The sequence below is a fragment of the Martes martes genome (genome assembly GCF_963455335.1).
Source record: "Martes martes genome assembly, chromosome: 3".
In the NCBI taxonomy this organism is placed as follows: Eukaryota; Metazoa; Chordata; class Mammalia; order Carnivora; family Mustelidae; genus Martes; species Martes martes.
The window spans coordinates 119,815,638-119,836,723 of record NC_137890.1 but is presented as its reverse complement, the minus strand read 5'-3'; the positions used below and the strand labels follow the sequence as shown (position 1 = coordinate 119,836,723).

The 21,086-nt window shown below is 36.6% G+C and overlaps 1 protein-coding gene across 1 annotated transcript in view; it reads left to right on the top strand.

The window, feature by feature from the left end:
* Positions 1–21,086, top strand: part of PPP1R1C (protein phosphatase 1 regulatory inhibitor subunit 1C) — a 115,166-nt gene that overhangs the window by 58,458 nt on the left and 35,622 nt on the right. Inside the window, exon 4 of the mRNA XM_080799596.1 lies at positions 1,508–1,568. Coding sequence (XP_080655722.1) covers positions 1,508–1,568 — 61 coding nt within the window. The remainder of the gene's footprint in view (positions 1–1,507; positions 1,569–21,086) is intronic.

The window sequence follows — 21,086 nt, the reverse complement described above, 5'->3', positions numbered from 1 at the left end:
GTTAGGCATAGAGCAATACCCGGAGGAAAATGTAGAAAGAACAAAATACCAAATAGTATCTCTTGAGATTTTCTAAAAATTTAATGAGATTGTGTATGTGAAAATGCCTTGACAACTGAACTCTTACATACATATAAAGCAGTTTTTATTGCTTGATAAGTTTTACTACGTGGTACTAAACAAACTTTTTTGTAGGATTAATTTTCTACTTGATCTTTGAGTGTGTATATGGAAATAAACATATGAGAAATCCAAAAAGTTATTGCTTTTTGAAATCAACCAGATGAGACTGAATACAGTAAAGGGATGCCAGAAATATCAATCATCCACACATTGAACGTTAACATAGAGTCACTCTGTCTATACCTGTGCATAATGAGCTGGTGGTACTGAAACATTCTGTTTTGGAGAAATTTGCTTGTACTATTTGTTTGGCTGATATAGATTTAACAATTATTGGTTGAATTTTTTTTTTTTTTTACTTTTTAATATATTGTTTTTGCATCAAGCAAATGTATCTTGACGATACTTTCAAGGGCAAATAACTTTTAGTGTGTATAAGGGAAGATACCTCAAATTCTGTGTACTGTCAATGAAACAGTTTCTAGTTTTGCCTAGAATAATTCCAAAAAAAAGTCTTGTAAATATTTATTCCTAACCTTTTCGAAGCAAAAATGATCCAGACATGAAAGCTCACTGATTAAGACCACTGCCTTTGCCACATTGAAATATAAATCAATACACTATGAAAAAGGGATCTTTGACACAATCTGATTGGGATGTAGACCACATATTTGTATTTTATCATAATAAATAATATTATTTATATATTCATATACATATGATTAGTTTGTGGTTTTAACCATGACATGTGTTTTTTTGTTCCCATTTTTGTAATTTTTATTGCAAAAATTCTCTCATCAATCATTCAACCCTAATCTAGTGTATGTAGGTGAGAGTATTACACACCAGTTTTTTTAGGAAAAGACTTATTTATCTGTTGAAAATAGAAGAGAATATTATCTCAACATTGTAATTCCAAGTAAATGTAGATGTTAACTTGAACGTATCAATTCCAAAAGTTTATAACTGACATTACATACCAAAGCCCTCATTATCCAACCAGAACCACTCAAAACTCCTATGAGCTGGTATAGTTATCCCATGGACATAGCTTTTGGAGTATACATTGTTCTGGAGTTGTGTTTTTTTTTCCTCAAAAGAGATTGGTGTCTCTTTTTTTCTTTCTTTTAAAAATAAACGAATGCTACTAGGTGACAAAAAAGAGTAATTTCAAGACTGTGATGAAGAGTTTTATGATAAAATCGCTTTATATATCTCTTAAAACTGCTGTCAGCAAACATGTCTATAATTTCTCATTGATTTGAGTTATATATCATAATAGGGGGAATCAGAAAGCTCTTTGAAATATGGCACAGTGTTTATTTCCCTCACAGGGCTAATTTTTATTCAAATAATGCTTTTCCTCTTTTCTCTTTGTCCACAGTCACAAAATGCATCCCCAAAGCAAAGGAAGCAGAGCGTGTACACACCACCGGCCATGAAAGGTACTGTTCAGGTACTGTTTCGGGTTGCTGTGAGTGTTGAATTCATGGCTGGCAGTCTGTCTGTTTTCTTGACCAAATGCTTGATTATAAGTTGGATCTAGTCTCAGCTCTACAACTTAATAATGAGACTTTCAATAAGATATTTTATCCACTTATAACTTAAGTTTCATCAAGAGTAAAATGGGTAGCTAAAGAAGGAATAAGTAGAGATGTCTCAGACTTTCAGTCTGGAAATTTTCATTTTCCAAGATAACGACAAAGATTTTTCTTTTACCCTTCCTCACATATTTTCTTGAAGGGATCTTTGCAGAATCCCTAATTACTCTTGTCCGTGGTGCCAGACCATTGCCATTTTTTTTCATAGCTTTTTTCTTAGCGAAGTAGAGTAACTTGAATTTGGGGCAAATTTAATGTAAAGTGTTGCCTCCTTGCCTTGTGTCAAGAGTAGCTCTAAGAAACCCAATCAGCCAGTTACTAGCTGTTTATGTAACAGCTATTCAAATAACAACTAAAAATGCCAGCTCAGATCCTGGCACTTTCCCAGATTTCTCCCCCAAAACTGGAACTGCTAGAAGAATATCTAAGTATGTTAGAACTTTGACTGACACCAGATCCAGGGAAAGCCTCTTTTCTTTCTCACACAAAAATGTTCCTGACATGAGGCAGAGTGTGCTCAGTCCAGCAGCTCCCGTTCCAGTCTGTCACTTGGGCCGTTGGCCCAGTGGCTCATCAAGCTCAGTTTCAACCACAGGAGAGGCCAGATGAGCAGCTTCCTCTGGAGTCTGGAGAGATGTCTACATTGGGAGTGAAATTTTCCATTCTGTATTCTCTAGATGTGAGGCTTTTTCCCGGGAGGTAGAATATAAATGGACACGTTAATAACTGCTTTCAGTAAAGTTCCTTCCTGTGCAGCTATAAAATACCATGTTTGTTTGTTTGTAAGACTGCAGTAAATAACACGGTTATCAGTATTGCACTTTATTCCAGGGTAATTATTGAGAGTATCAGGCTTCTTTCTCCAAAGATAAATACCATCATTTGAAGATATATTTCCTATTGCAAGCCATCTTGTATTTTTAAGACACACCAGTTTTGGCATGAATGGGAAACAGTAAAAGATATATGTTCACTATTTAATGATTTCCTCTGTTCTATTTTAGGATGGCTTAACTAAATAAAGTAATACTGTTCTCCTGTCCTCAGAGAATAATAATATTATTTTTAAAGGAAATTCTTAAAATGAAAGCCCCAAGGGCTTTCATTATATTTAGCTCTCAAATATCATAAGAATGTGGGATCCTAACATTTAGGGAAGTTAGTCATATTGCATATTTTCACATGTGACCTTACTTTACTACTGTCTGTCCCTCTAAGATGGCTGTTCGGTGACAGTCATTTTGGTCATGAGTTAAAGGCTTGGGAAAGCATAGTAATTCTTTCAAGAGGATACCAGGGTGTTATTACAAGCCACTTAGGCCCTCATTTATAACCAGTAAATACCTGGATAAATCTCCTGCTTCTGATTTTTAAAAAAAAAAAAAAAAAAGGTGGGGAGAGAAAGAGAAAGCCAAATCCACATGTTTTATTCAGTCTACCTGTCCCCAAGAGCTAGAAATGAATATTTCAAGACAAAATTACACTATGGTAACATATGGTGCATTGTGAGCACATTAAGAAGCTTCAATCATAAGAAAGATGAATTAGCATAGAAAATGTTATTGAGATGCTAAATACAATAATACAATTGCTCTGAAATGTGTAATTCTTCAAATTGCAGTGGAACATCATTATACATTATTGAGTATAAAAAAAAAAGTTTGCTGGGAGAACAAAGCCTCAGCAGATATGATTGATAGTTCTAAAAAAATTACTCTGACAAAAAGGCCAACTAGGACTTCATGAAAGACCCAGCAAATAACTGGTTAGTGGAACAAAACAAAATACAACAAAACAAACAAAACAAAAACAAACTGGCCAAATTCCTTCTTTCTCCCTTCATTTGCTCAATTGTGAGGAATTACCAGGTACAGAGACCAAAGTGGCAGGAAGGGAGAGATGCTACATACCACCTATTGCTATTTCAATTAATGCATGGACAGATTAGTCTCCTATCTCCTAAGCGCATTTAATTTTTCTCTTTCAGTAACAGTGGTACTTATGTCTCCACCAGGTTTCAGGAAACAGACATGTCCAGTTCTACTTATCCAAATGCTTCTGTTTTTCTAGTTTTAATTTTTCCCATTCTCCTCCCCTCTGGTCAAAGAGGGAAAATATGATTTGGTAAATTAATTACCATCCAGAATGGTGCATCATTTGGGCTGAGTTCTTAAGAAAGATCATCTCAAGGACCACTGGAATCATTGGGTGGTTGCCTTTTAGGGCCTGGTACCTGGATCAATTAGTTTGTGGCCAAGGTGGCAGCACCATCTGATACAAATATGGCAATGTAAAAAGAAGAATCTTTATATGGCTCTCTTCCTTCAGAGGTGTTTCATGGTTTGTCCAGCACATTTATTCTTAGAATGTAATAACAGATTTAGTACTTGGTCTGGCTGTCTTTCTATTCATAACATTATAGGTATTCAATGTGTTCAAGGAGCTTAAATGTTAACTAGTCAAGTGATGACTGAATTTTTTCCACTGCATCTAAACTCAAGGTATTACGCTGGCTATGTCCTCTTGAGGATTCCAGTATATTAGGCCTAAGGTAGAGACAGATAATCAAAAGTTCCAAGTGATTCTGCTGCAGCAAGTCCAAAGATTGACCAGACTCAAATATCCAATCACCTACCTAACATGTCTCATTATCAAAGAGATAATGAGATCCAAATTAATATGTTCACAACTGACTTTTGAATCTTCTCAACATCCAATCAGTTTGTCTTGCACTGTTTCCCTTCTCAGCAAGTGGAATATCCATCTACCTAGCTGAATATTGCTGAGTTCTGAGAGCTTCCAGGGATCTTCCCTCTCCTTCACTCTCTTCAATAGTAGAAAACTAGCTCATATAGGTTTCCCCCATTGGTATCTCTTATCTCTCCCATCCTCTCTCTTCTCTCCCATCCTCTGTCTTCTCTTATTTCTGATATCACCACCATATTTCAAGTCACAATCATCTCTTTGCCAGGATATACAGGCATAACTCGAAGGTATTCTAAACCACTGCAAAAAAGCAAATCAAATGAACTTTTGTATTCCCTAGTGCATATAAAAGCTATGCTTACACTATAGTGTAGTCTATTAAGTGCACAATAGAATTATGTCTAAACAAATAATGTATAGGCCTTCATTTGAAAATGCTTTATTGCTAAAAATTACTAACCATTGTCTCAGTTTTCAGCAAGCCATAATTTTTTTCTGGTGGAGGATCTTACCTCCATATTGATGGCTGCTAACTGATCAGGGTGGTGGTTGCCAAAGGCTGGGGTGGCTGTGGCAATTGCTTTTTTTTTTTTTAAGATTTTTATTTATTTATTTTAGAGAGAGAACATGCAAGTGCATGTGAGCAGGGAGACTGAGAGGGAGACAAAGAGGGAGAGGGAGAGAGAAAATTTTTAACAGACTCCCTCCTGAGCATGGAGCCCATCTCAGGGGCTTGATCTCACAACTCCGAGATCATGACCTGAGCCAAAATCAAGTCAGCCAGCTGAGCTACCCAGGCTCCCTTGTGGCAACTTCTTTTTTTTTTTTTTTTAATTTTATTTTTAAAGATCTTATTTATTTATTTATTAGACAGAGATCACAAGTAGGCAGAGGGGCAGGCAGAGAGAGAGAGGGAGAAGCAGGCTTCCTGCTGAGCAGAGAGCGCAATGTGGGGCTCGATCCCAGGACCCTGGGATCAGACCTGAGCTGAAGGCAGAGGCTTTAACTCACTGAGCCACCCAGGAGCCCCAGCAACTTCTTTAAATAAGACAACAATGAAGATTGCCACATCAGTGGACTCTTTCTTTCACAAATGATTTCTCTGTAGCATGCATTGCTGTTTGAAAGCATTTTACCCACAACAGAACTTCTTTCAAAATTGAAGTCAATCCTTTCAAACCCTGCCACTGTTTTATCAACTAAGTTTATGTAATATTCTAAATCCTTTGTTGTCATTTCAACACTGTGTATGACATTTTCATCAGGAATAGATTCCATCTCAAGAAACTACTTTCTTCGCTCATCCATAGGAAGCAACTCCTCATTTGTTAAGGTTTTATCATGAGATTACAGCAAGTCAATCATATCTTCAGGTTCCACTTCTAATTAGTTCTCTCGCTGTTTCTACCACATCTGCAATTACTTCCTCCACTGAAGTCTTGAACCCCTCAAAGTCATCCATGAGGATTGGAATCAACTTCTTCCAAACTCCTGTTAATGTTGATATTTTGACCTCTTCCCATGAATCATGAATGTTCTCAGTAGACCTAGAATAATGGATCCTTTCCAGAAAGTTTTGATTTGCTTTCCTCTTATCTATCAGAGGAATCATTATTTATGGGAGCTATAGCTTTGTTGAATGTATTTCTTAATTAATAAAACTCAAAATTCAGAATTACTCCTTGACCCATGAGCTACAGAATGGATATTGTGTTTACAGGCACGGAAACATTAATCTTGTACATCTCTATCAGAAATCTTGGGTGACCAAGTACATTGTCATGGAGCAGTAAACTTTTAAAAGGAATCTTTTTTGTCTCAGCAACAGTTTTCTACAGTGGGCTTTAAAATATTAAGTAAACCATTTTGCAAACAGATGTGCTATCATTCATGCTTTGTTTTTCCATTTATAGAGCACAGGCAGAATAAATTTAGCAAAATTCTTAAGAGCCCTAGGATTTTCAGAATGATAAATGAGCATTGGCTTCAACTTAAAGTCACCATCTGCATTAACCCCTAACAAGAGATTCAGCCTGTTTTTTGAAGCTTTGAAGCCAGGAATTGACTTTTGCTTTCAAGCTATGAAAGTTCTAGAGGGCATCTTCTTCCAACAGAAGGCTGTTTCATCTACACTGGAAATCTGCTGTTTAGTGTAGCCACCTTCATGAATGATCTTAGCTGGATCCTTTTGGAGAACTTGCTGCATCTTCTACATCAGCTCTTGGTGCTTCCCCTTGCACTTTTATGTTATAGAAATGGCTTCTTTCCTTAAACTTCATGGACAAGAGGTGCTTGGGTGCCTCAGTCTGTTAAGCATCCAACTCTTGATATCGGCTCTGGTCATGATCTCAGGGTCATGTGATGGAGTTCCACACTGGACTCCATGCTGGGCATGGAGCCTGCTTAAGATTGCCTCTCTCCTCCCTCTGCCCCTCCCCCACCCCCACTCATGTGTTCTCTTAAAAACAAAAGAACCTTGAATCAACCTCTGCTAGCCTCAGACTTCTTTTTGGTAGCTCCCATCTCTCTCACCCTTCATAGAACTGAAGAGAATTAAGGCCTTGTTCTTCATTAGGCTTTGGTTTAGGGAGTTTTGAGGCTGGTTTGATCTTCTATCCAAACCACTCAAACTTTCCCCATATCAGCAATTAGAATGTCATATGTGTGTGTGCACTGGAGTACCACTTTGAATTTCCTTTAAGAACTTTCCTTTGCATGCACAGTTTTGCTAAGTAGGTGCAAGAGGCCTAGCTTTTGACCTATCTTGGCTTTTGACATGTCTTCCTCACTAAGCTTAATCATGTCTAGTTTTTGATTTAATGTGAGAAACCTGCAGTTCTTCCTTTTACTTGAACACTTAGAAGCCATTGTAGGATTATTAATTGGCCTCATTTCAATATTGTTGTGTCTCAAGGAATAGGGAGGCCCAAGGAGAAGGAGGGAGGAGGTAGGTAATAACTATTCAGTAAAGTAGTCAGAACACACATCTTTGAGTTAAGTTTACCGTCACACTTGGGCACAGTTCCTGGCATTCCAAAACAATTACAGTAGTAACATTAAAGATCCCTAATCAGAGATTACCATAATATAAAATAATAATGAAAAGTGTGAAATATTGTAAGAATTACCAAAATGTGATATGAAGACACAAAGTGTGCAAATGCTATTGAAAAAATTGTACCAGTGGACTTGCTTAATACAGGGTTGCCACAAAACTTCAGTATCTGCGGTGTGCAATAAAGAGAAGTACAATAAATCAAGCTATGTTGGTTGCTCCACATCTACTCTTTCTCTTTTTGCTTCCCATGAGTTTTCTATACTATAGTGTATTTTTTAAAAAGTACTGTGAACTTTTATATGCTCTTTCCTTGGTTAAAACTCTTTAATAGCTCTCCATTGCCATTAGATAAAATCCTATCCAGACCAAAGTTTTCAAAGCTTACTGGTCCATGGCTCCAATCTGCCTCTTCTCTCCCCCACTGGGTCCCAGACATGCTGGTCTTCTGCCAACTTTTGAATGCACCAAGCTCTTTGCTGGTTCAGGAGATTCACACATTCTTCCCTTCACCTAGAATGTTCTTCCTTGCCTCCTCCATGTCCTCATTCTTCATTGGCTAACTCCTACTTATCATTCAAGCCCTGTCCTTAAAGATCAGTTTCTGAAAGGAGCTTCCGCTAACCCTCCAATCTAAATTCTCTATAAAGTCTCCATTGATAGTTACCATCTCTAAATTTCTTTCATAGCAAGTAAATATGATATCCAGCTATTTACTAATGTCTTTCTCTTCAGCTAGACTGCAAGTGATGCATGTGGCAACAGTGACAGTGTCTGTTTTATTTACTACCGTATCTGCTGGGCTTCATATAATGCTTGGGAAATAAGCATTATAAATATATTTTTAAATATATTTTTAAAAATACACCCAATGCACAAGTATTGGTGAATGAGTCATTTCCTAATGATATCTACCTTCTCTTTGGTCTATTAGACCTTTTTTCTGTTGAGGGCCCTTGAAATTTATATTCATGTATTGTTTTTATGTCTTCTTGTTGTTTGTGGCAAATTTTAAAATGGCAACTGTATCTATTGTGTCCTCACCTCACCCTTAATTTACTACTTCTTCTTTCAAGGTTAAAATACCTCAATTTCAGTTATGCCTGCCATTCCTTTTTTTTTCTTTTTTTTACATTTTTTCTTGATCTTCTAATAAGCTCCACTTTGCCTATATCATTCTAGAAGTACATCATTCAATAGCAACCTTATATTTAAGTGTAGTTTGATGGGAATAGAACAGATACTTTAATTATGCCTAGCACCTTCTTCCTCCCAGATTTTTAAATTCTAATAATGCAACCTAAAATCTTATTAACTTTTTCTGGCAGCCATATTCATTGATGAAAAATAGTGAACTTAGTATAAATTCAAAACTTCTAAGACTTTTTTAATGTGTTGCTTTTAAGCCCTCTTACTCACCATGCATTTCCCATTTTAGCATTATGTCTTTTTTTAACCAAAAAGCAAGACAGTGCTGTCATCCCAATTGAATTTCCTCTTGTTAGAATCAGTCTGCCACATGAACATGTCATATTTTGTATTGTGATTCTATCATCCATTTCTTATCTCAATCGTGTGTCATTCGCAGATAAGATAAACTTATCTTTGGGGTATTTTTATCCACATTTATAATAAACATATCAAACAGAACAGGGCAAAGAGAGGGCCTTGTAGCATACATACCTCTCTGTAGTTGACATCAATCCCCCTGAAAGCCACCATTCAACCAATTATCAAAGAGAATTATGTCAGGATCCCATCCCATAAAACCAGAGGATATTATGAACACTATTGTTACATACATCGTCGCGTTTCAGATATTTTGTGCTGACTACATTTTTTCATCTATACAGATGAGTCATAAATTTATAATGTATAGGATGCATAAAAATGACAGAAGTTGAAGTCTGCATAAACAGAGTTCCATTACCCTTTGTAACATAGTGCTTTATAATTGTGTGAGTAGAGTGTTCTGAGGATTATCAGAAAAATGACAGCTGATTACTGAATACTCGTGTGCACTTTTTTGGTGTTCATATGGTGGTCAGCCTTGTCATTTATAGCACAGCCAATTAGATTACTGTTGGATAGCTTGAATCATGTTTTCAGAAAAGCAAAATAGGTTTGAGTCTTGGGACAGGAAATAGCTGACTCATTTCCATCCTCATTTTGTGCATGTGCCTGTTTTACTGGAAAGCAAATGCCCTCAACTGAAGAGAGCAAAGCAAGTGCTATCGATTTAAAAAGGAAATTTGAACATGAAGCGAAACAGCTGACTGAAAATGGCATTGTATAGCCGGCTCTATTAGTATTACATTACCATTTTTAATGCATAGTAAGTCAGATGCTATGTGTACTTCTGAAAAGGTTCTTCCTCTCATTCTTTGTAATTTCTTTACAAGAAAGTTTTAGTTACTTCAGTGTCCAGAGATTGTTCTTCTGGTATTCAAAGAGATCTTTGAAAGCTTGCAGCATTGGAACTCCTACATTCTGTTTTCTTCAAGGATGGTTGTGATCTCACTATTTCATCTTAACTCAGCCTCTTTTCGTACTTTAGCAATAAATGCAAATAGGGAACAACCTAGGCTTGGAAACCATAAAAAGGCTAACTAGGTGTTTAAAGGGGGGTAGTGGCAAGAATGTGACCTATGATAATAACTGAAGGAGTATCTTCAAATCAGGGAAAGCCATTGGTCATAATAATTTTATCAGACCCAACATGAAGGGACATGGATTTTGGGGGGCAGGCGATCAGTGTTCAGACCTCAGCGCCACCGTTTATTAACTGTTCAGCTTCAGCAAGTCGATGAGTTTAACCTCTCTTTTCTCATGGGTAGAATGTTGATACCTACCCCACAGGGTTGCTGTAGAGGCATAGGGAAACAATATGTGAAAAGAGAAGGTTTAGAACAGGCATGGAGTAGGCAGGAACTACTTTGAGTACTTCTTTGAACCCTGGTTGAAGAGTCAGGTGTGCTCCTTTTCCATTTCCACTGAGCCTGAGTGAAGGGAGGAAGGAACACAAGAGAGGGATCAAGGGGGACAGAAGGACTTGGGGGAGAATGAAATACCTGCCAGGGTTTTGCTCTTATCCTGGTAGGAATTGAAAAGTCAGAGGTGCCCAATCCTATAAGGTGCCTACCTAAGGGTGCCCATCAGATAAGCATGGGGATCACCCAGCCTTGAGGCATCTGCTCCCCTCTCCTTTGTACCTGACTCAGGTAGATTTGTGCAGCTAGTCTTTGACCTTTCAGTTCCTTTTTAACACAACCCAGCTGGCTTTTCCTTCACTTCACCGCAAACACTGTGTCCCTTATTTCCTGGCTAACAGCCCTCTCAGAAGTATTTATATTTAATTTATAAGTCTTGTATTTCGAAAAAACAGAACGAAGTGATGGTGAGTGGTGAATTTAGGGATTGCTAAAGATTATCCAATATATGTCTGGTCGGAAGGATGAGCAGGAATCACATCATATAAATTCAACCTGTAATTAGCCAACCAAGGTAGATTAACAATGATTATATTGAATTATAACCAATTCATTCCTCCTGATTTCAAGCCTCTTATAATTCTGACTGAAAAAATACTCTGAAGGGCTAGACCAGTCTGTTCTTATCACACCCTGCATAGTCAAATTGAAAGCAGGGAGAGAATTTGCAAGATCTTTTAACTTCTCGTTAGGCAATCTCTACCATACTACATTCTTTTTTTAAACATTTCTGTCCTTCTGTGGGTGTATTCCAGGTATTCATCATATTTGCCTCTCTAAACCTCGACTTTTTGTTTGTGCTGGCTTAATTTATTTACTGTGTAGGGTAGGGTTTGTTTATGCAACTCAAGAAACATTTTAACAGATTTCTAGATAACAAGGAACATTCTAAAGCTACACAAGTCTTGCTTATTTCTTTAAAAAAAAAAAGAGTATGTTTCTATTTCTAGATCCACTTTCTTCACTTCTCTTTAATTTCTTCCACTAAGTATTTTTTTCACCTTTGCTCATGTCCTTAAGTGCAGAGGGTGATGTTAGGGTGTAGAACTGATCTGAGAATGTCCCTTTCTTGAAAGCCACTATGATGTCTTTTTTTCTGAGTTCAACATTGAGAGAGAGTGAAGCAAGAAGAACATGCCAGCAAGTATGAGTGGACTTCGCATTTTATAGCATTGTCAATGATTATTAGGTTGAGAGGTCCAAAGGACCTTGAGATGGATTAAATTGCAACTTTAATATTTAGGACAAGAAACTTAATCTCATGAGAGGTTATTTATACTAAAAGGAGGCCACTATTTGTCAATATGGCTCTGCTTATGTGTTTATGTATATTTACCTATTTTTAAATTAATCTTTTAAATTTACATTGCTATGTAAATAATATGCAACTTTAAAAATTGCCTCCTATCTTAGAAGCAGGGAAGGAGATAAACTTTTGCCTTTGGTTGGAACAGATGAATTAAGATACAGTGTCAAGATCATTTCCAAATATGTAAATGGTAAAATTCAGTTGTATAAGCATTAATCATATACTTCCACAAATCATGTAAGAGCTTCCACAGTGTATCAAATACCGCAACGAAGTGTCATGTTTATAGAGATGAAAAGCAAAGTCTCTGACCAATGGGAGACCAGTCTGAAAGAAGCAACACATAAGTAGACAGGTAGAGCACATCCAAGTGAATCCTTGAATAGGGATTTGACAGAATCATCAAAGGATCTGAGAAAACTCACTAGGCCTGGGGGACAGCAGAGTGAAGCCACTTTTATATCACAGAAGGAACAGTTATCGTTACACATGTGCCTGGAGAGTAAAATGGACCGGGTATGGAAGAGTAGAATACATAGCTCACCATTTTCATTTCTCCTGTTCATGTGAACTTGAAAAGCACTTAGGATGACAGCCTAATGGAGAGAGTGAAATCCTGCATGGGACCTCTGCTGCAATACAAAGTTTAAAGAGGTCCCACTAATGGACTATCCAGACAAAACTTTCCAAAGCATTTGGAAATCCTTGTGCATTTGATTCCATTTTAAAAGTTCTGTTTCACATCTGTGTCTTTCCTCTTAATAATGTTACTTTTAAAACAGTAATTTCAGCTCAAATTATACTTAAAAAATAAACTTCATATTATTGAACAGTTTTAGATTTTCAGAAAGATTATGATGATAATACAGAGATCCCATGGGCCCAGTGTCCAGTTTGCCCTACTGTTCATACCATTTATTAGTATAGTACATTTTTATAATTAATAAACTGACATCAATGCATTATTATTAACTAAAGTCCATATTTTATTCACTATTGTTCAGTTTTTACCTAATGTCCTTTTTCTGTGCTAGGAACCCATCCAGGACACCACATTACATTTAGTTATCAAGTCTCCTTCGGCTCCTCTTGGTTGTCACAGCTTCATAGACTTCACTTGTTTTTGATGACTTTGACCGTTTTGAAGAATACTGGGCGGGTATTTTCTAAAGGGTCCTTCTATTGGGATTTGTCTGCCGTTTTTCTCCTGATTAGACTGACTTTGTGAGTTTGGGGGAGAAAGACTGCAGATATAAAGTGACTTTTCATCACAGGATATCCAAGGTACCTACAGTTAACCTGACTTCTCACTGCTGATGTTGACCTTGATCACTGGCTGAAGTGGCATTTGCCAGCCTGCTCTACAGGAAAGTTACTGTTTTTTTACTTCCTTTCCATCCTGTACTCTTTGGAATGAAGTCCCCATGTATAGTTCACACTTAATGAGGGGGAAGTTGTGTTCTGCCTTCTTGAAGGAAATGGATAAAATTATTTGGAATTCTTCTGTACAGGACATTTGTTTCTTCTCCTCCAATTATTTTCTTATTCAATCATTTATTCTTATCAGTATGGAGTCATGGGCATTTATTTTATACTTTAGATCATAAATCAGTAGACTTTATGTTATTGCACAAATTGTTCCAGGTTTGGTTCTGGGGAGCTTTTCCATTGGACATACCCGTTATTGTGGGGGTTTTGTTGTCGTTTAATTTTTTGTTTTTGTTTTAGCATATTCTTACCTTCTGGCACTTCGAGATCCTCCGGGCTCATTTGTGTATTTCCTGACCTAGTCTTAGAATCAGCCATTTCTCCAAGAAGCCCTCACGTTACAATTTTGTTTTCTATTTGAGTCAGTATACTGTAAAATGTATGTTTGCATCAGTGCATAGTTACTAAAAATAGAGAACTCTATCTCTTGCTCTGCAGAAATGTATGTGGCTCATATCCATTATCGTTTAGGAGGGTTAATGCTACACTATCAGCATACAGATGTACATACTCCACTCTTACTAATGCTAATGGAAATTCCAGGAAGAGAAAACAGCGCATAAGAGTAGATGTTGTCTTTATGGGCTTGCCTTCCTTCATTTAAAACCTAATACAATGCTTCTGGGATGATATTTGTATTGCTGTTTCATAGATGTGGAGTTCATAATAGAATTGCAGCCTTCTTGGAGATTGACTATTTGCTTTATTTTAATCAGAAATTTGAAAAAGTAACATGGATATCACCTTCTATTTGTGCAGTGCTGCAACGTGCATGTTTTTGTATAATTTATTTTTTTATAGCAAACTTGTAAGATAAGCAGCATTTTTCATTTTAGAGGAAAGTGAGGTGCACAGAAGAGCAGGGTTCCCATGTTAAATGTCACTCTTCTTTACAAGGCTAACTTGTGACATGAGCCTTTTTTGCTTTTTCGTTAGAATAACAATAGGGCTCATGTTTTCCATTTACTGTACTCATCTATGCTGTTTGCCCTAATAAAATCCAGTGATCCCTCAACCTCATAACTTAATGGAAAGTTTTTATAAGATCTTTTATACCAAAGTTCCTATGGAATGCTTAGAAACTTTGTTTTTAATTATTTTGTATTTTAAACTCACCTTAAAGGTCCCTATATATTAACAATTTTGTACGCAGACTAAGCTTGCGTTTAATCTTTCTCTACAGTCCACCTTCCCTCTAACCCCTGACAGTTGATCACACAAACCTGATCCCATGACATTTTGTTTTACAACCTTTCAAATGTGTACCAGTTCCTTTAGAATAAGGTCCTAGAAAGAATGTGCAAAGCTGTTTAAGATCTGGCCCCTCATACCTGTCTAGCCCTATCTCCTGCCACTTGTATTTCAGGCCCCAGCAATGCTGAGCTGTATTGAGTTCCTCGAAAATAACACATGGTTTCCAATCTAAGCATTTGCTCTGAAGCTTCATTTGCATAGAAGAATTTTTTTTCTGTTCCCCACCCCACTTCTAAATTCCTTGAGGTGTGCTAGTTGGAGACTCAGAATACATTATACACACCTATTTGTATGTGTTTGTAATTCCACTTAGCTAGACTGAATTTCTTGAAGACACAACCAATGTCTTATTTGTCTTCCATTTGTCTTGCAGAAGGCTCTTAGTAAATGCTAAATCAGTGAGAGAATCATTTTTCTGGTTTAAAAATGTGAATTTAATGGCTTAATTTTAGCCATATGGAAATAAAATTATAAATTTCTGGTGTGTATTTTATTCACCAACTTGTTCATTCAACAACCATGTATAAAATGCCTGCTCTCTGCCAGGTCATGTATTAAGCTCTGTTATTTTAGGATGAGTTAAATGCAGTCTCTGTCCGTAGGAAAAATGTAGTCAAGTGAAAAAGTAAGCTGTGTAAGAGGTAATGATAAGTTCCATAACATTATATTGACGGCAGTATTTGGATGCAGAGGAGGAAATCATTAGTTTACCCTGTCACAGATAGGGAAGACTTTGAAGAAGAGAGGGACTTCATTTATTCGTTGAGGGAATAAACAAGGTTTTCATAGAGAAGCCTGAGGGGTGGATTCCAGGCAAAGGGTAGAGGAGATGGGGAGAATGTGAAAGAGCATGTGAACCTGCAACGTTGTGAAGCTGGGGGTAGAACGTGGGGAGGAGACATGCTGGGGACTTGTCAAACAAAGGTCCTGTGTGTCATGTGCTTGGGTGTGGGGAATTTATCCCAAGATATCAGAGGACTTTTGGACAATTCTTAAGATTCCTGGATATGTTACCATGTTCTCTTGAGTGCTTTGAAAATAGGGGCCAGGAGGAAGGGACAGAGAAGTTGACTTACAGAGCTAATTTTTAAAGATCAGTCTACCTTAGGTTTTATTTGCCTCTGTTCATTTGCTTATTTCCAGTGCTCTTATTTATATAAAAATGGCTAACTGCTAGTACCAACCTCACTTTCTTTTTCTTTAATGCACTAGACTTTCTAAATAATAGCTATGACTTATGAGAAGCCAAAACAGTCATCATATCATCTTCCAAAATAAGTTAATGAAAATCCAATTAGTAATGTGTTATAATATAAAAGTGTCAAGATAAATTGATAAACTGGTGCTTCGTGGACAAGTTTAAGATAGGATTACATTCTTTACAAATTTGTGCCAGTCTATGAAACTTTTCTAAACATTTTCCCTCATAAAACCTCACATTCTTGTCTAAACCTTTCAAAAAAGGTCTGAGCCTCAAGACAATTTTTAAAAGTTTCATTAACTCCTTTCTCAAAAGGTCCTCATGACCAAATATCCCACATTTCAGTTGCCAGAGCTGGTTGTACTCTTTCTGCGGTGAGTTTATTATAGGATAGCAGAGGCATCAGCATTGCTGTCAATCAGTATACAAATATTTATTTAACTCAAACTCTGTGCTAAGCTCTGAGCTGTGTGTTACCTTAAACGAATGACCCCAGGTCAAATTTTAAGGAAGGTTTACTATTTTAGTTTTTTTTCATTGAAGGACAAAATACCAAGTAGAAGAAACAATGTCCAAAGGTTACAGTTTCAGGAAATTACTAAGCCTACAAGATAAAAATGACATGGTAAACACTGCATTTATGATCTGTATTCTACATCCCTTCCTTTCTGGAGTAATCACCAATGGAAGCCATGCTGTGCTTCCATTATGCTTTGTCTTTTAACATAAATTTTACTCACTGCACTCTTGAGTAACTTTGTAAGATTTTATTCTCAAAACCAAATGTAAAATTATCTTACTGAGGGACGCAGGCCTGGCTCAGCCCATAGAGCATGCAACTCTTGACCCTGGGGCTGTGAGTTCCAGCCCCACATTGAATGTAAAGATTACTTAAAAGTTAAAAAGAAAGCTCTATACAAAATTGTCTTGTTGGTGTCTAAGAAGCCGTCACAGGGCAAGGCTCTCACGTGTTTCCATTAGGATAACAGCCAAAAGACGTCTTAGCTTTACATACAGCTGGACTAGAATTGACAAAGGACTTTGAGCATTGGAAATGACATCATCCTGTCTCTTCTGCCTCTGAGGCTGTTGCTGAGTCTATAATTAAATATTTAGTTCTTGATAGCTTATTGGTCCTCCTTGACCCTGGTAGTCAAGGAGGGAAGGAGGCAGGAGAAGTAACAAGTAAAATGACAGCAAGAGCTGTGAGAGCTGTCTGAGCAGGGAAGAAGCAGAATTGCACAACTACAGCACTGCACAGGGCAGAAGATGACCAAAACAGTGGGCTAGAGTCACGAAGGAAAAACTCGCACTGTTCTAATTATAATATGTATTTTAAAACACAGGAAAGTGAAACTACACGACAAAAGATTTTAAATCCTGCTTAAAAAAAATAGTTTGTGTTCAGCATGGGATGTGTTCCTCATTCCAAAGAAATACAAATGCATATACCCTCTCTCGTCCTTCCTTTTTCTGAAGCCTTGATGTCCACCCACTCTTGTTATTTTGAAGAGTGATGACCGGGTTAATGAGAGTGTGAGATGACAGGAAATGGGGAGAGATCTAGAGCTCAACAGCTCCTACACTGGCGTTCTAGTCATCCCAGGACCTTAGGAAGGGTGTGAAAACAAAGTTGGCCTACTTAGGCAATGTTCCTACGTCAGCACCTTACCTCCTACAGGCAGCAGAGGTTGCCTTTAAAATCTTTCTCAGAAATGTAAATGTGAAGACCAACTTTCAAGTTTTCTTTCAGTCCCTACAAAGAATTTCATCTGGTTTGGAAAGTTAAAAGGGTCACTCTGAAACAATAGGAAGTGTTTTTATTTTTCATTTTGGAGTGGTGAGCTCTCTGGAGCCAAATTGCCAATGCCATCAGGATTTATTATCACAGATAACCACACTGAAATGCTCTTTTTATGGACTATTTCAGAAAATAATTAATAGGGTAATAATAAATCTTTCTTCCATACTATGATACTTGGAGGACTGTATCACTTCATTTAAAATTCTTGGTGACTGTTGACCTTGTGTAAGAGTCTGTCCATTTCATGTCAGACTATGAAGTTGAAACATTCTAGTTCAAACTTTGAAGGTAGTTTCCATTTTGGGTTCATTTCATAATTTCTAGATTATCAGTTTTGCCTCTTAGAGTACTTACGTGAAAAATAAACATATTCATGTATTGGAAATTACCACGGCATAATGACCCTTACCTTGTGTAACAACAACAGGTCTCAATACAGAGTCTGTATGGCAAAAACAAAAACAAAAACAAAAACAAAAAAAGGTTTTGAAACGTGATTTAAAATGTATTTTTATATGTATTTATAATGAATATTAAAATAAATAGTTCTACTATTTAGTATTTTGATGTTTGCCTTGAAAACATTTATTATTTTTTTATAACATTTGTTCTGTGTTCGTGGGAATTAGTGTAGATCTTTTGGGACAGTGGTCAGTGTCTCTAACGGTGACTATCTATAAAGGATTTTGAACTTCTAGAAGAATGGGGCAAGAAGAGAAGTTCCATCTGTTCATCTTAAAATTCATAAGCAAAAGGTACCTGCCCTTACTTTTGATGTTATGGAAGGAAGAACATATGTAAACATTAGGTCAGAGGAATGGAGGGAAGGAGTATTGGATCTGAAATTTCCCTCTGGCACTGCTCCCCTTTCATGCTTTAAGTCTTGATGTCTAATTTTTTAGCCATCAGAATTTTTTCTAAATCTTCGAACCCTACTATTACTCCTTGATATAATTCCTCCTCTATACTTCCCTCCAAAATTTTTTTCTATTGATCTTTCCTAAATATGTAGACCTATAGTATCCCACATATGCTACTGTCTTCAACATTAACATTTTTCTACTTTTAAGTAATTCAGCTGGGTTTTTAGAACACACCTACAAATTCTAGCATGAAGAAATATGGGAAAGAGATTCGTTTGCCAAAGAATCTTAGCCTATTCAATATTGTTAATCCCTACATACTCCTTTGTACCAATCTTACTCATCCTAAACATTGTGAAAAAACAATAATACAATTAATTTTACTTTGGGCTTTCTTAGAAGATGATAGGCAAAATGTCATTTGATTATTATTTAACCTATAATTACTTGGACATACAAATGTGTTCTAAAAGTAATGAAAACTTTAAAAAATTCTAGTCTGTTCAAATTTTTTAAATTACACGAATCCACACTTGAAAAATGAAAACTAAAACCATACTTTATTACCTCAAAGAAACCCAAAGCATGACAAAATGTTTTAAATTTCGTATTACTCAAACTGTGCTACATTATGCTATTTGTTTTTGAATAACTTAAAATGTCATAAAGTTAAATTTTTTGGAGGGGGTATTAAGTTACATTTTCTAAGAGCTGAACCAAGATAAAATGGGGAAACACCCACATAGTCTTCATTTTAATGCAAATATATTTAATTAACATATCAATTTATTGAAGTTAGCAATGAAAAATATTCCAGAAGTAAATATTTCGGGGCCTTGTTAAATGCCAAAGCTTTCTTTCATCTTATTAAGATTAATTAATTGTTGAATTATGACAGGTCCCATGTTTTACTTGTAAAGCCAAACCAAAGAATTCTTTGCATTTATATCAGCATTCCTAGTTTTCCAGACAGACATTTTAATCCCTTCTGATCTCTGAGATAAATATATTTTTCACGTAATTATATAATTACTCAATAGAACAGAACAGATCCCATGGAGCCACTCCACTGTGAGCTGTGTAAATAATGTTCTGTTCTACCCCTGGTAATTGGCCAATAGACCCCCCAGGAGTGTTTTGATCCCTTAAATAAACACTATATGGGCAAGGAGCGGGGGAGGGTCATATTTTCTTCATTGGCAATGAAACCAGAAAGAAGAGCTTCACATGCAGTACTTAGTACATCGTTTAAAAAAAAACAAAAAAACAAAAACTGCTTGTGACCATATAGCTCCCTCTGCTGGTTCACTAAGTTTTAAGAGTGGGATAGTAAGTGTTATGGGGGCGCCTAGGTGGCTCAGTGGGTTAAAGCCTCTGCCTTCGGCTCAGGTCATGGTCTCAGGGTCCTGGGATCGAGCCCCGCATCAGGCTCTCTGCTCAGCAGGAAGCCTGCTTCCTCCCTCTCTCTCTGCCTGCCTCTCTGCCTACTTGTGATCTCTGTCAAATAAATAAATAAAATCTTTAAAAAAATGTTTAGAAAATGTTATGAACTAGAGCCTCTTAAGAGAAAAATGTGTCATTTCAGCTATGCAAGGGCATTAAACTAAAGAAATAAACAACAGAAAGACTTCTTGTTTTTGTTTCTTAAATTGTGAGCCACCCTTCTCACTCTCTGTCTTTAATCATTCTACCATTGTGTGCCTGTATTATCTTACTCTTTGCAATAAAAAGCAGGCTTTAGAACAGTAGGCAGGAAATTTTTCTGGACAACTCCAACAAAAGTAAGATTCATGAGCCCATCAGGTCCCCTTAATAGCTCTATCCCCCCCATAAAGCAGGATATTATTCATAGGGGACCTTAAGCTATCCTTACTCCATCTATAGGGGTGGCAAGTGAAAGATGTGAAGAAATAAACATCTTTTTCAAACTGACCAATTAAAGTCCTGTGCATCTCATTTTTATGGCATTGTTGACCATATTAATTTGCTATAGTAAGCTAATAGTAGTCAAAAAGAGAGGTCAGAAGTTGGAGAAACATGGTCTTGAATCCAAATTTTGACAAAAATCTGTGTAGTCTTCTTCAAGTTATTTATTTTCTCTACTCTTTCTTGTTCACATCTATAATATGGAGATAAAATTCTCAGAGAGTCATTGTTTAGCCTCAGAAGGCTAAATAAAGTCATGTAGGTATAGTGTCTGGCATGTAGCAGATACATACTAATTGTAGTTATCACTATTACTAAGAAATTTGGGTTTCTCCTCCAGTGAACCAGATGATCCAGAGAAGTGTCAAAGAGAAACAAAGTCCCTTCCAAAAATTCTAAAAGCTTGGCCACATAATATATGTTCAATCATATAAAACACATAACTTCTATCGAAAAAAGTTAATGTGATTTGACTTTATCATAGTCACAAAATCAACAATCCAATCCTCTTTTTTTTTTTTTTTTTTTTTCTGATATGGAGACAAGATCAGAAGTATAGTTGACCCTGCGGAATTGTAGGTCCCAGAAACCTATTAAATTGGGCTATAAAAGTAAAGCTAGGTAAACAGTATATTCTGATGAAGAGGATTTAGATAATAAGTTGTAGAGTTTGTCACAGATTATTAGACATAAATTCATGTCTTTGATAGTTCTCTTTTGCTACATATGTAGTAAAAGTGTTTATTTTACTATATTAGGTTTTGAC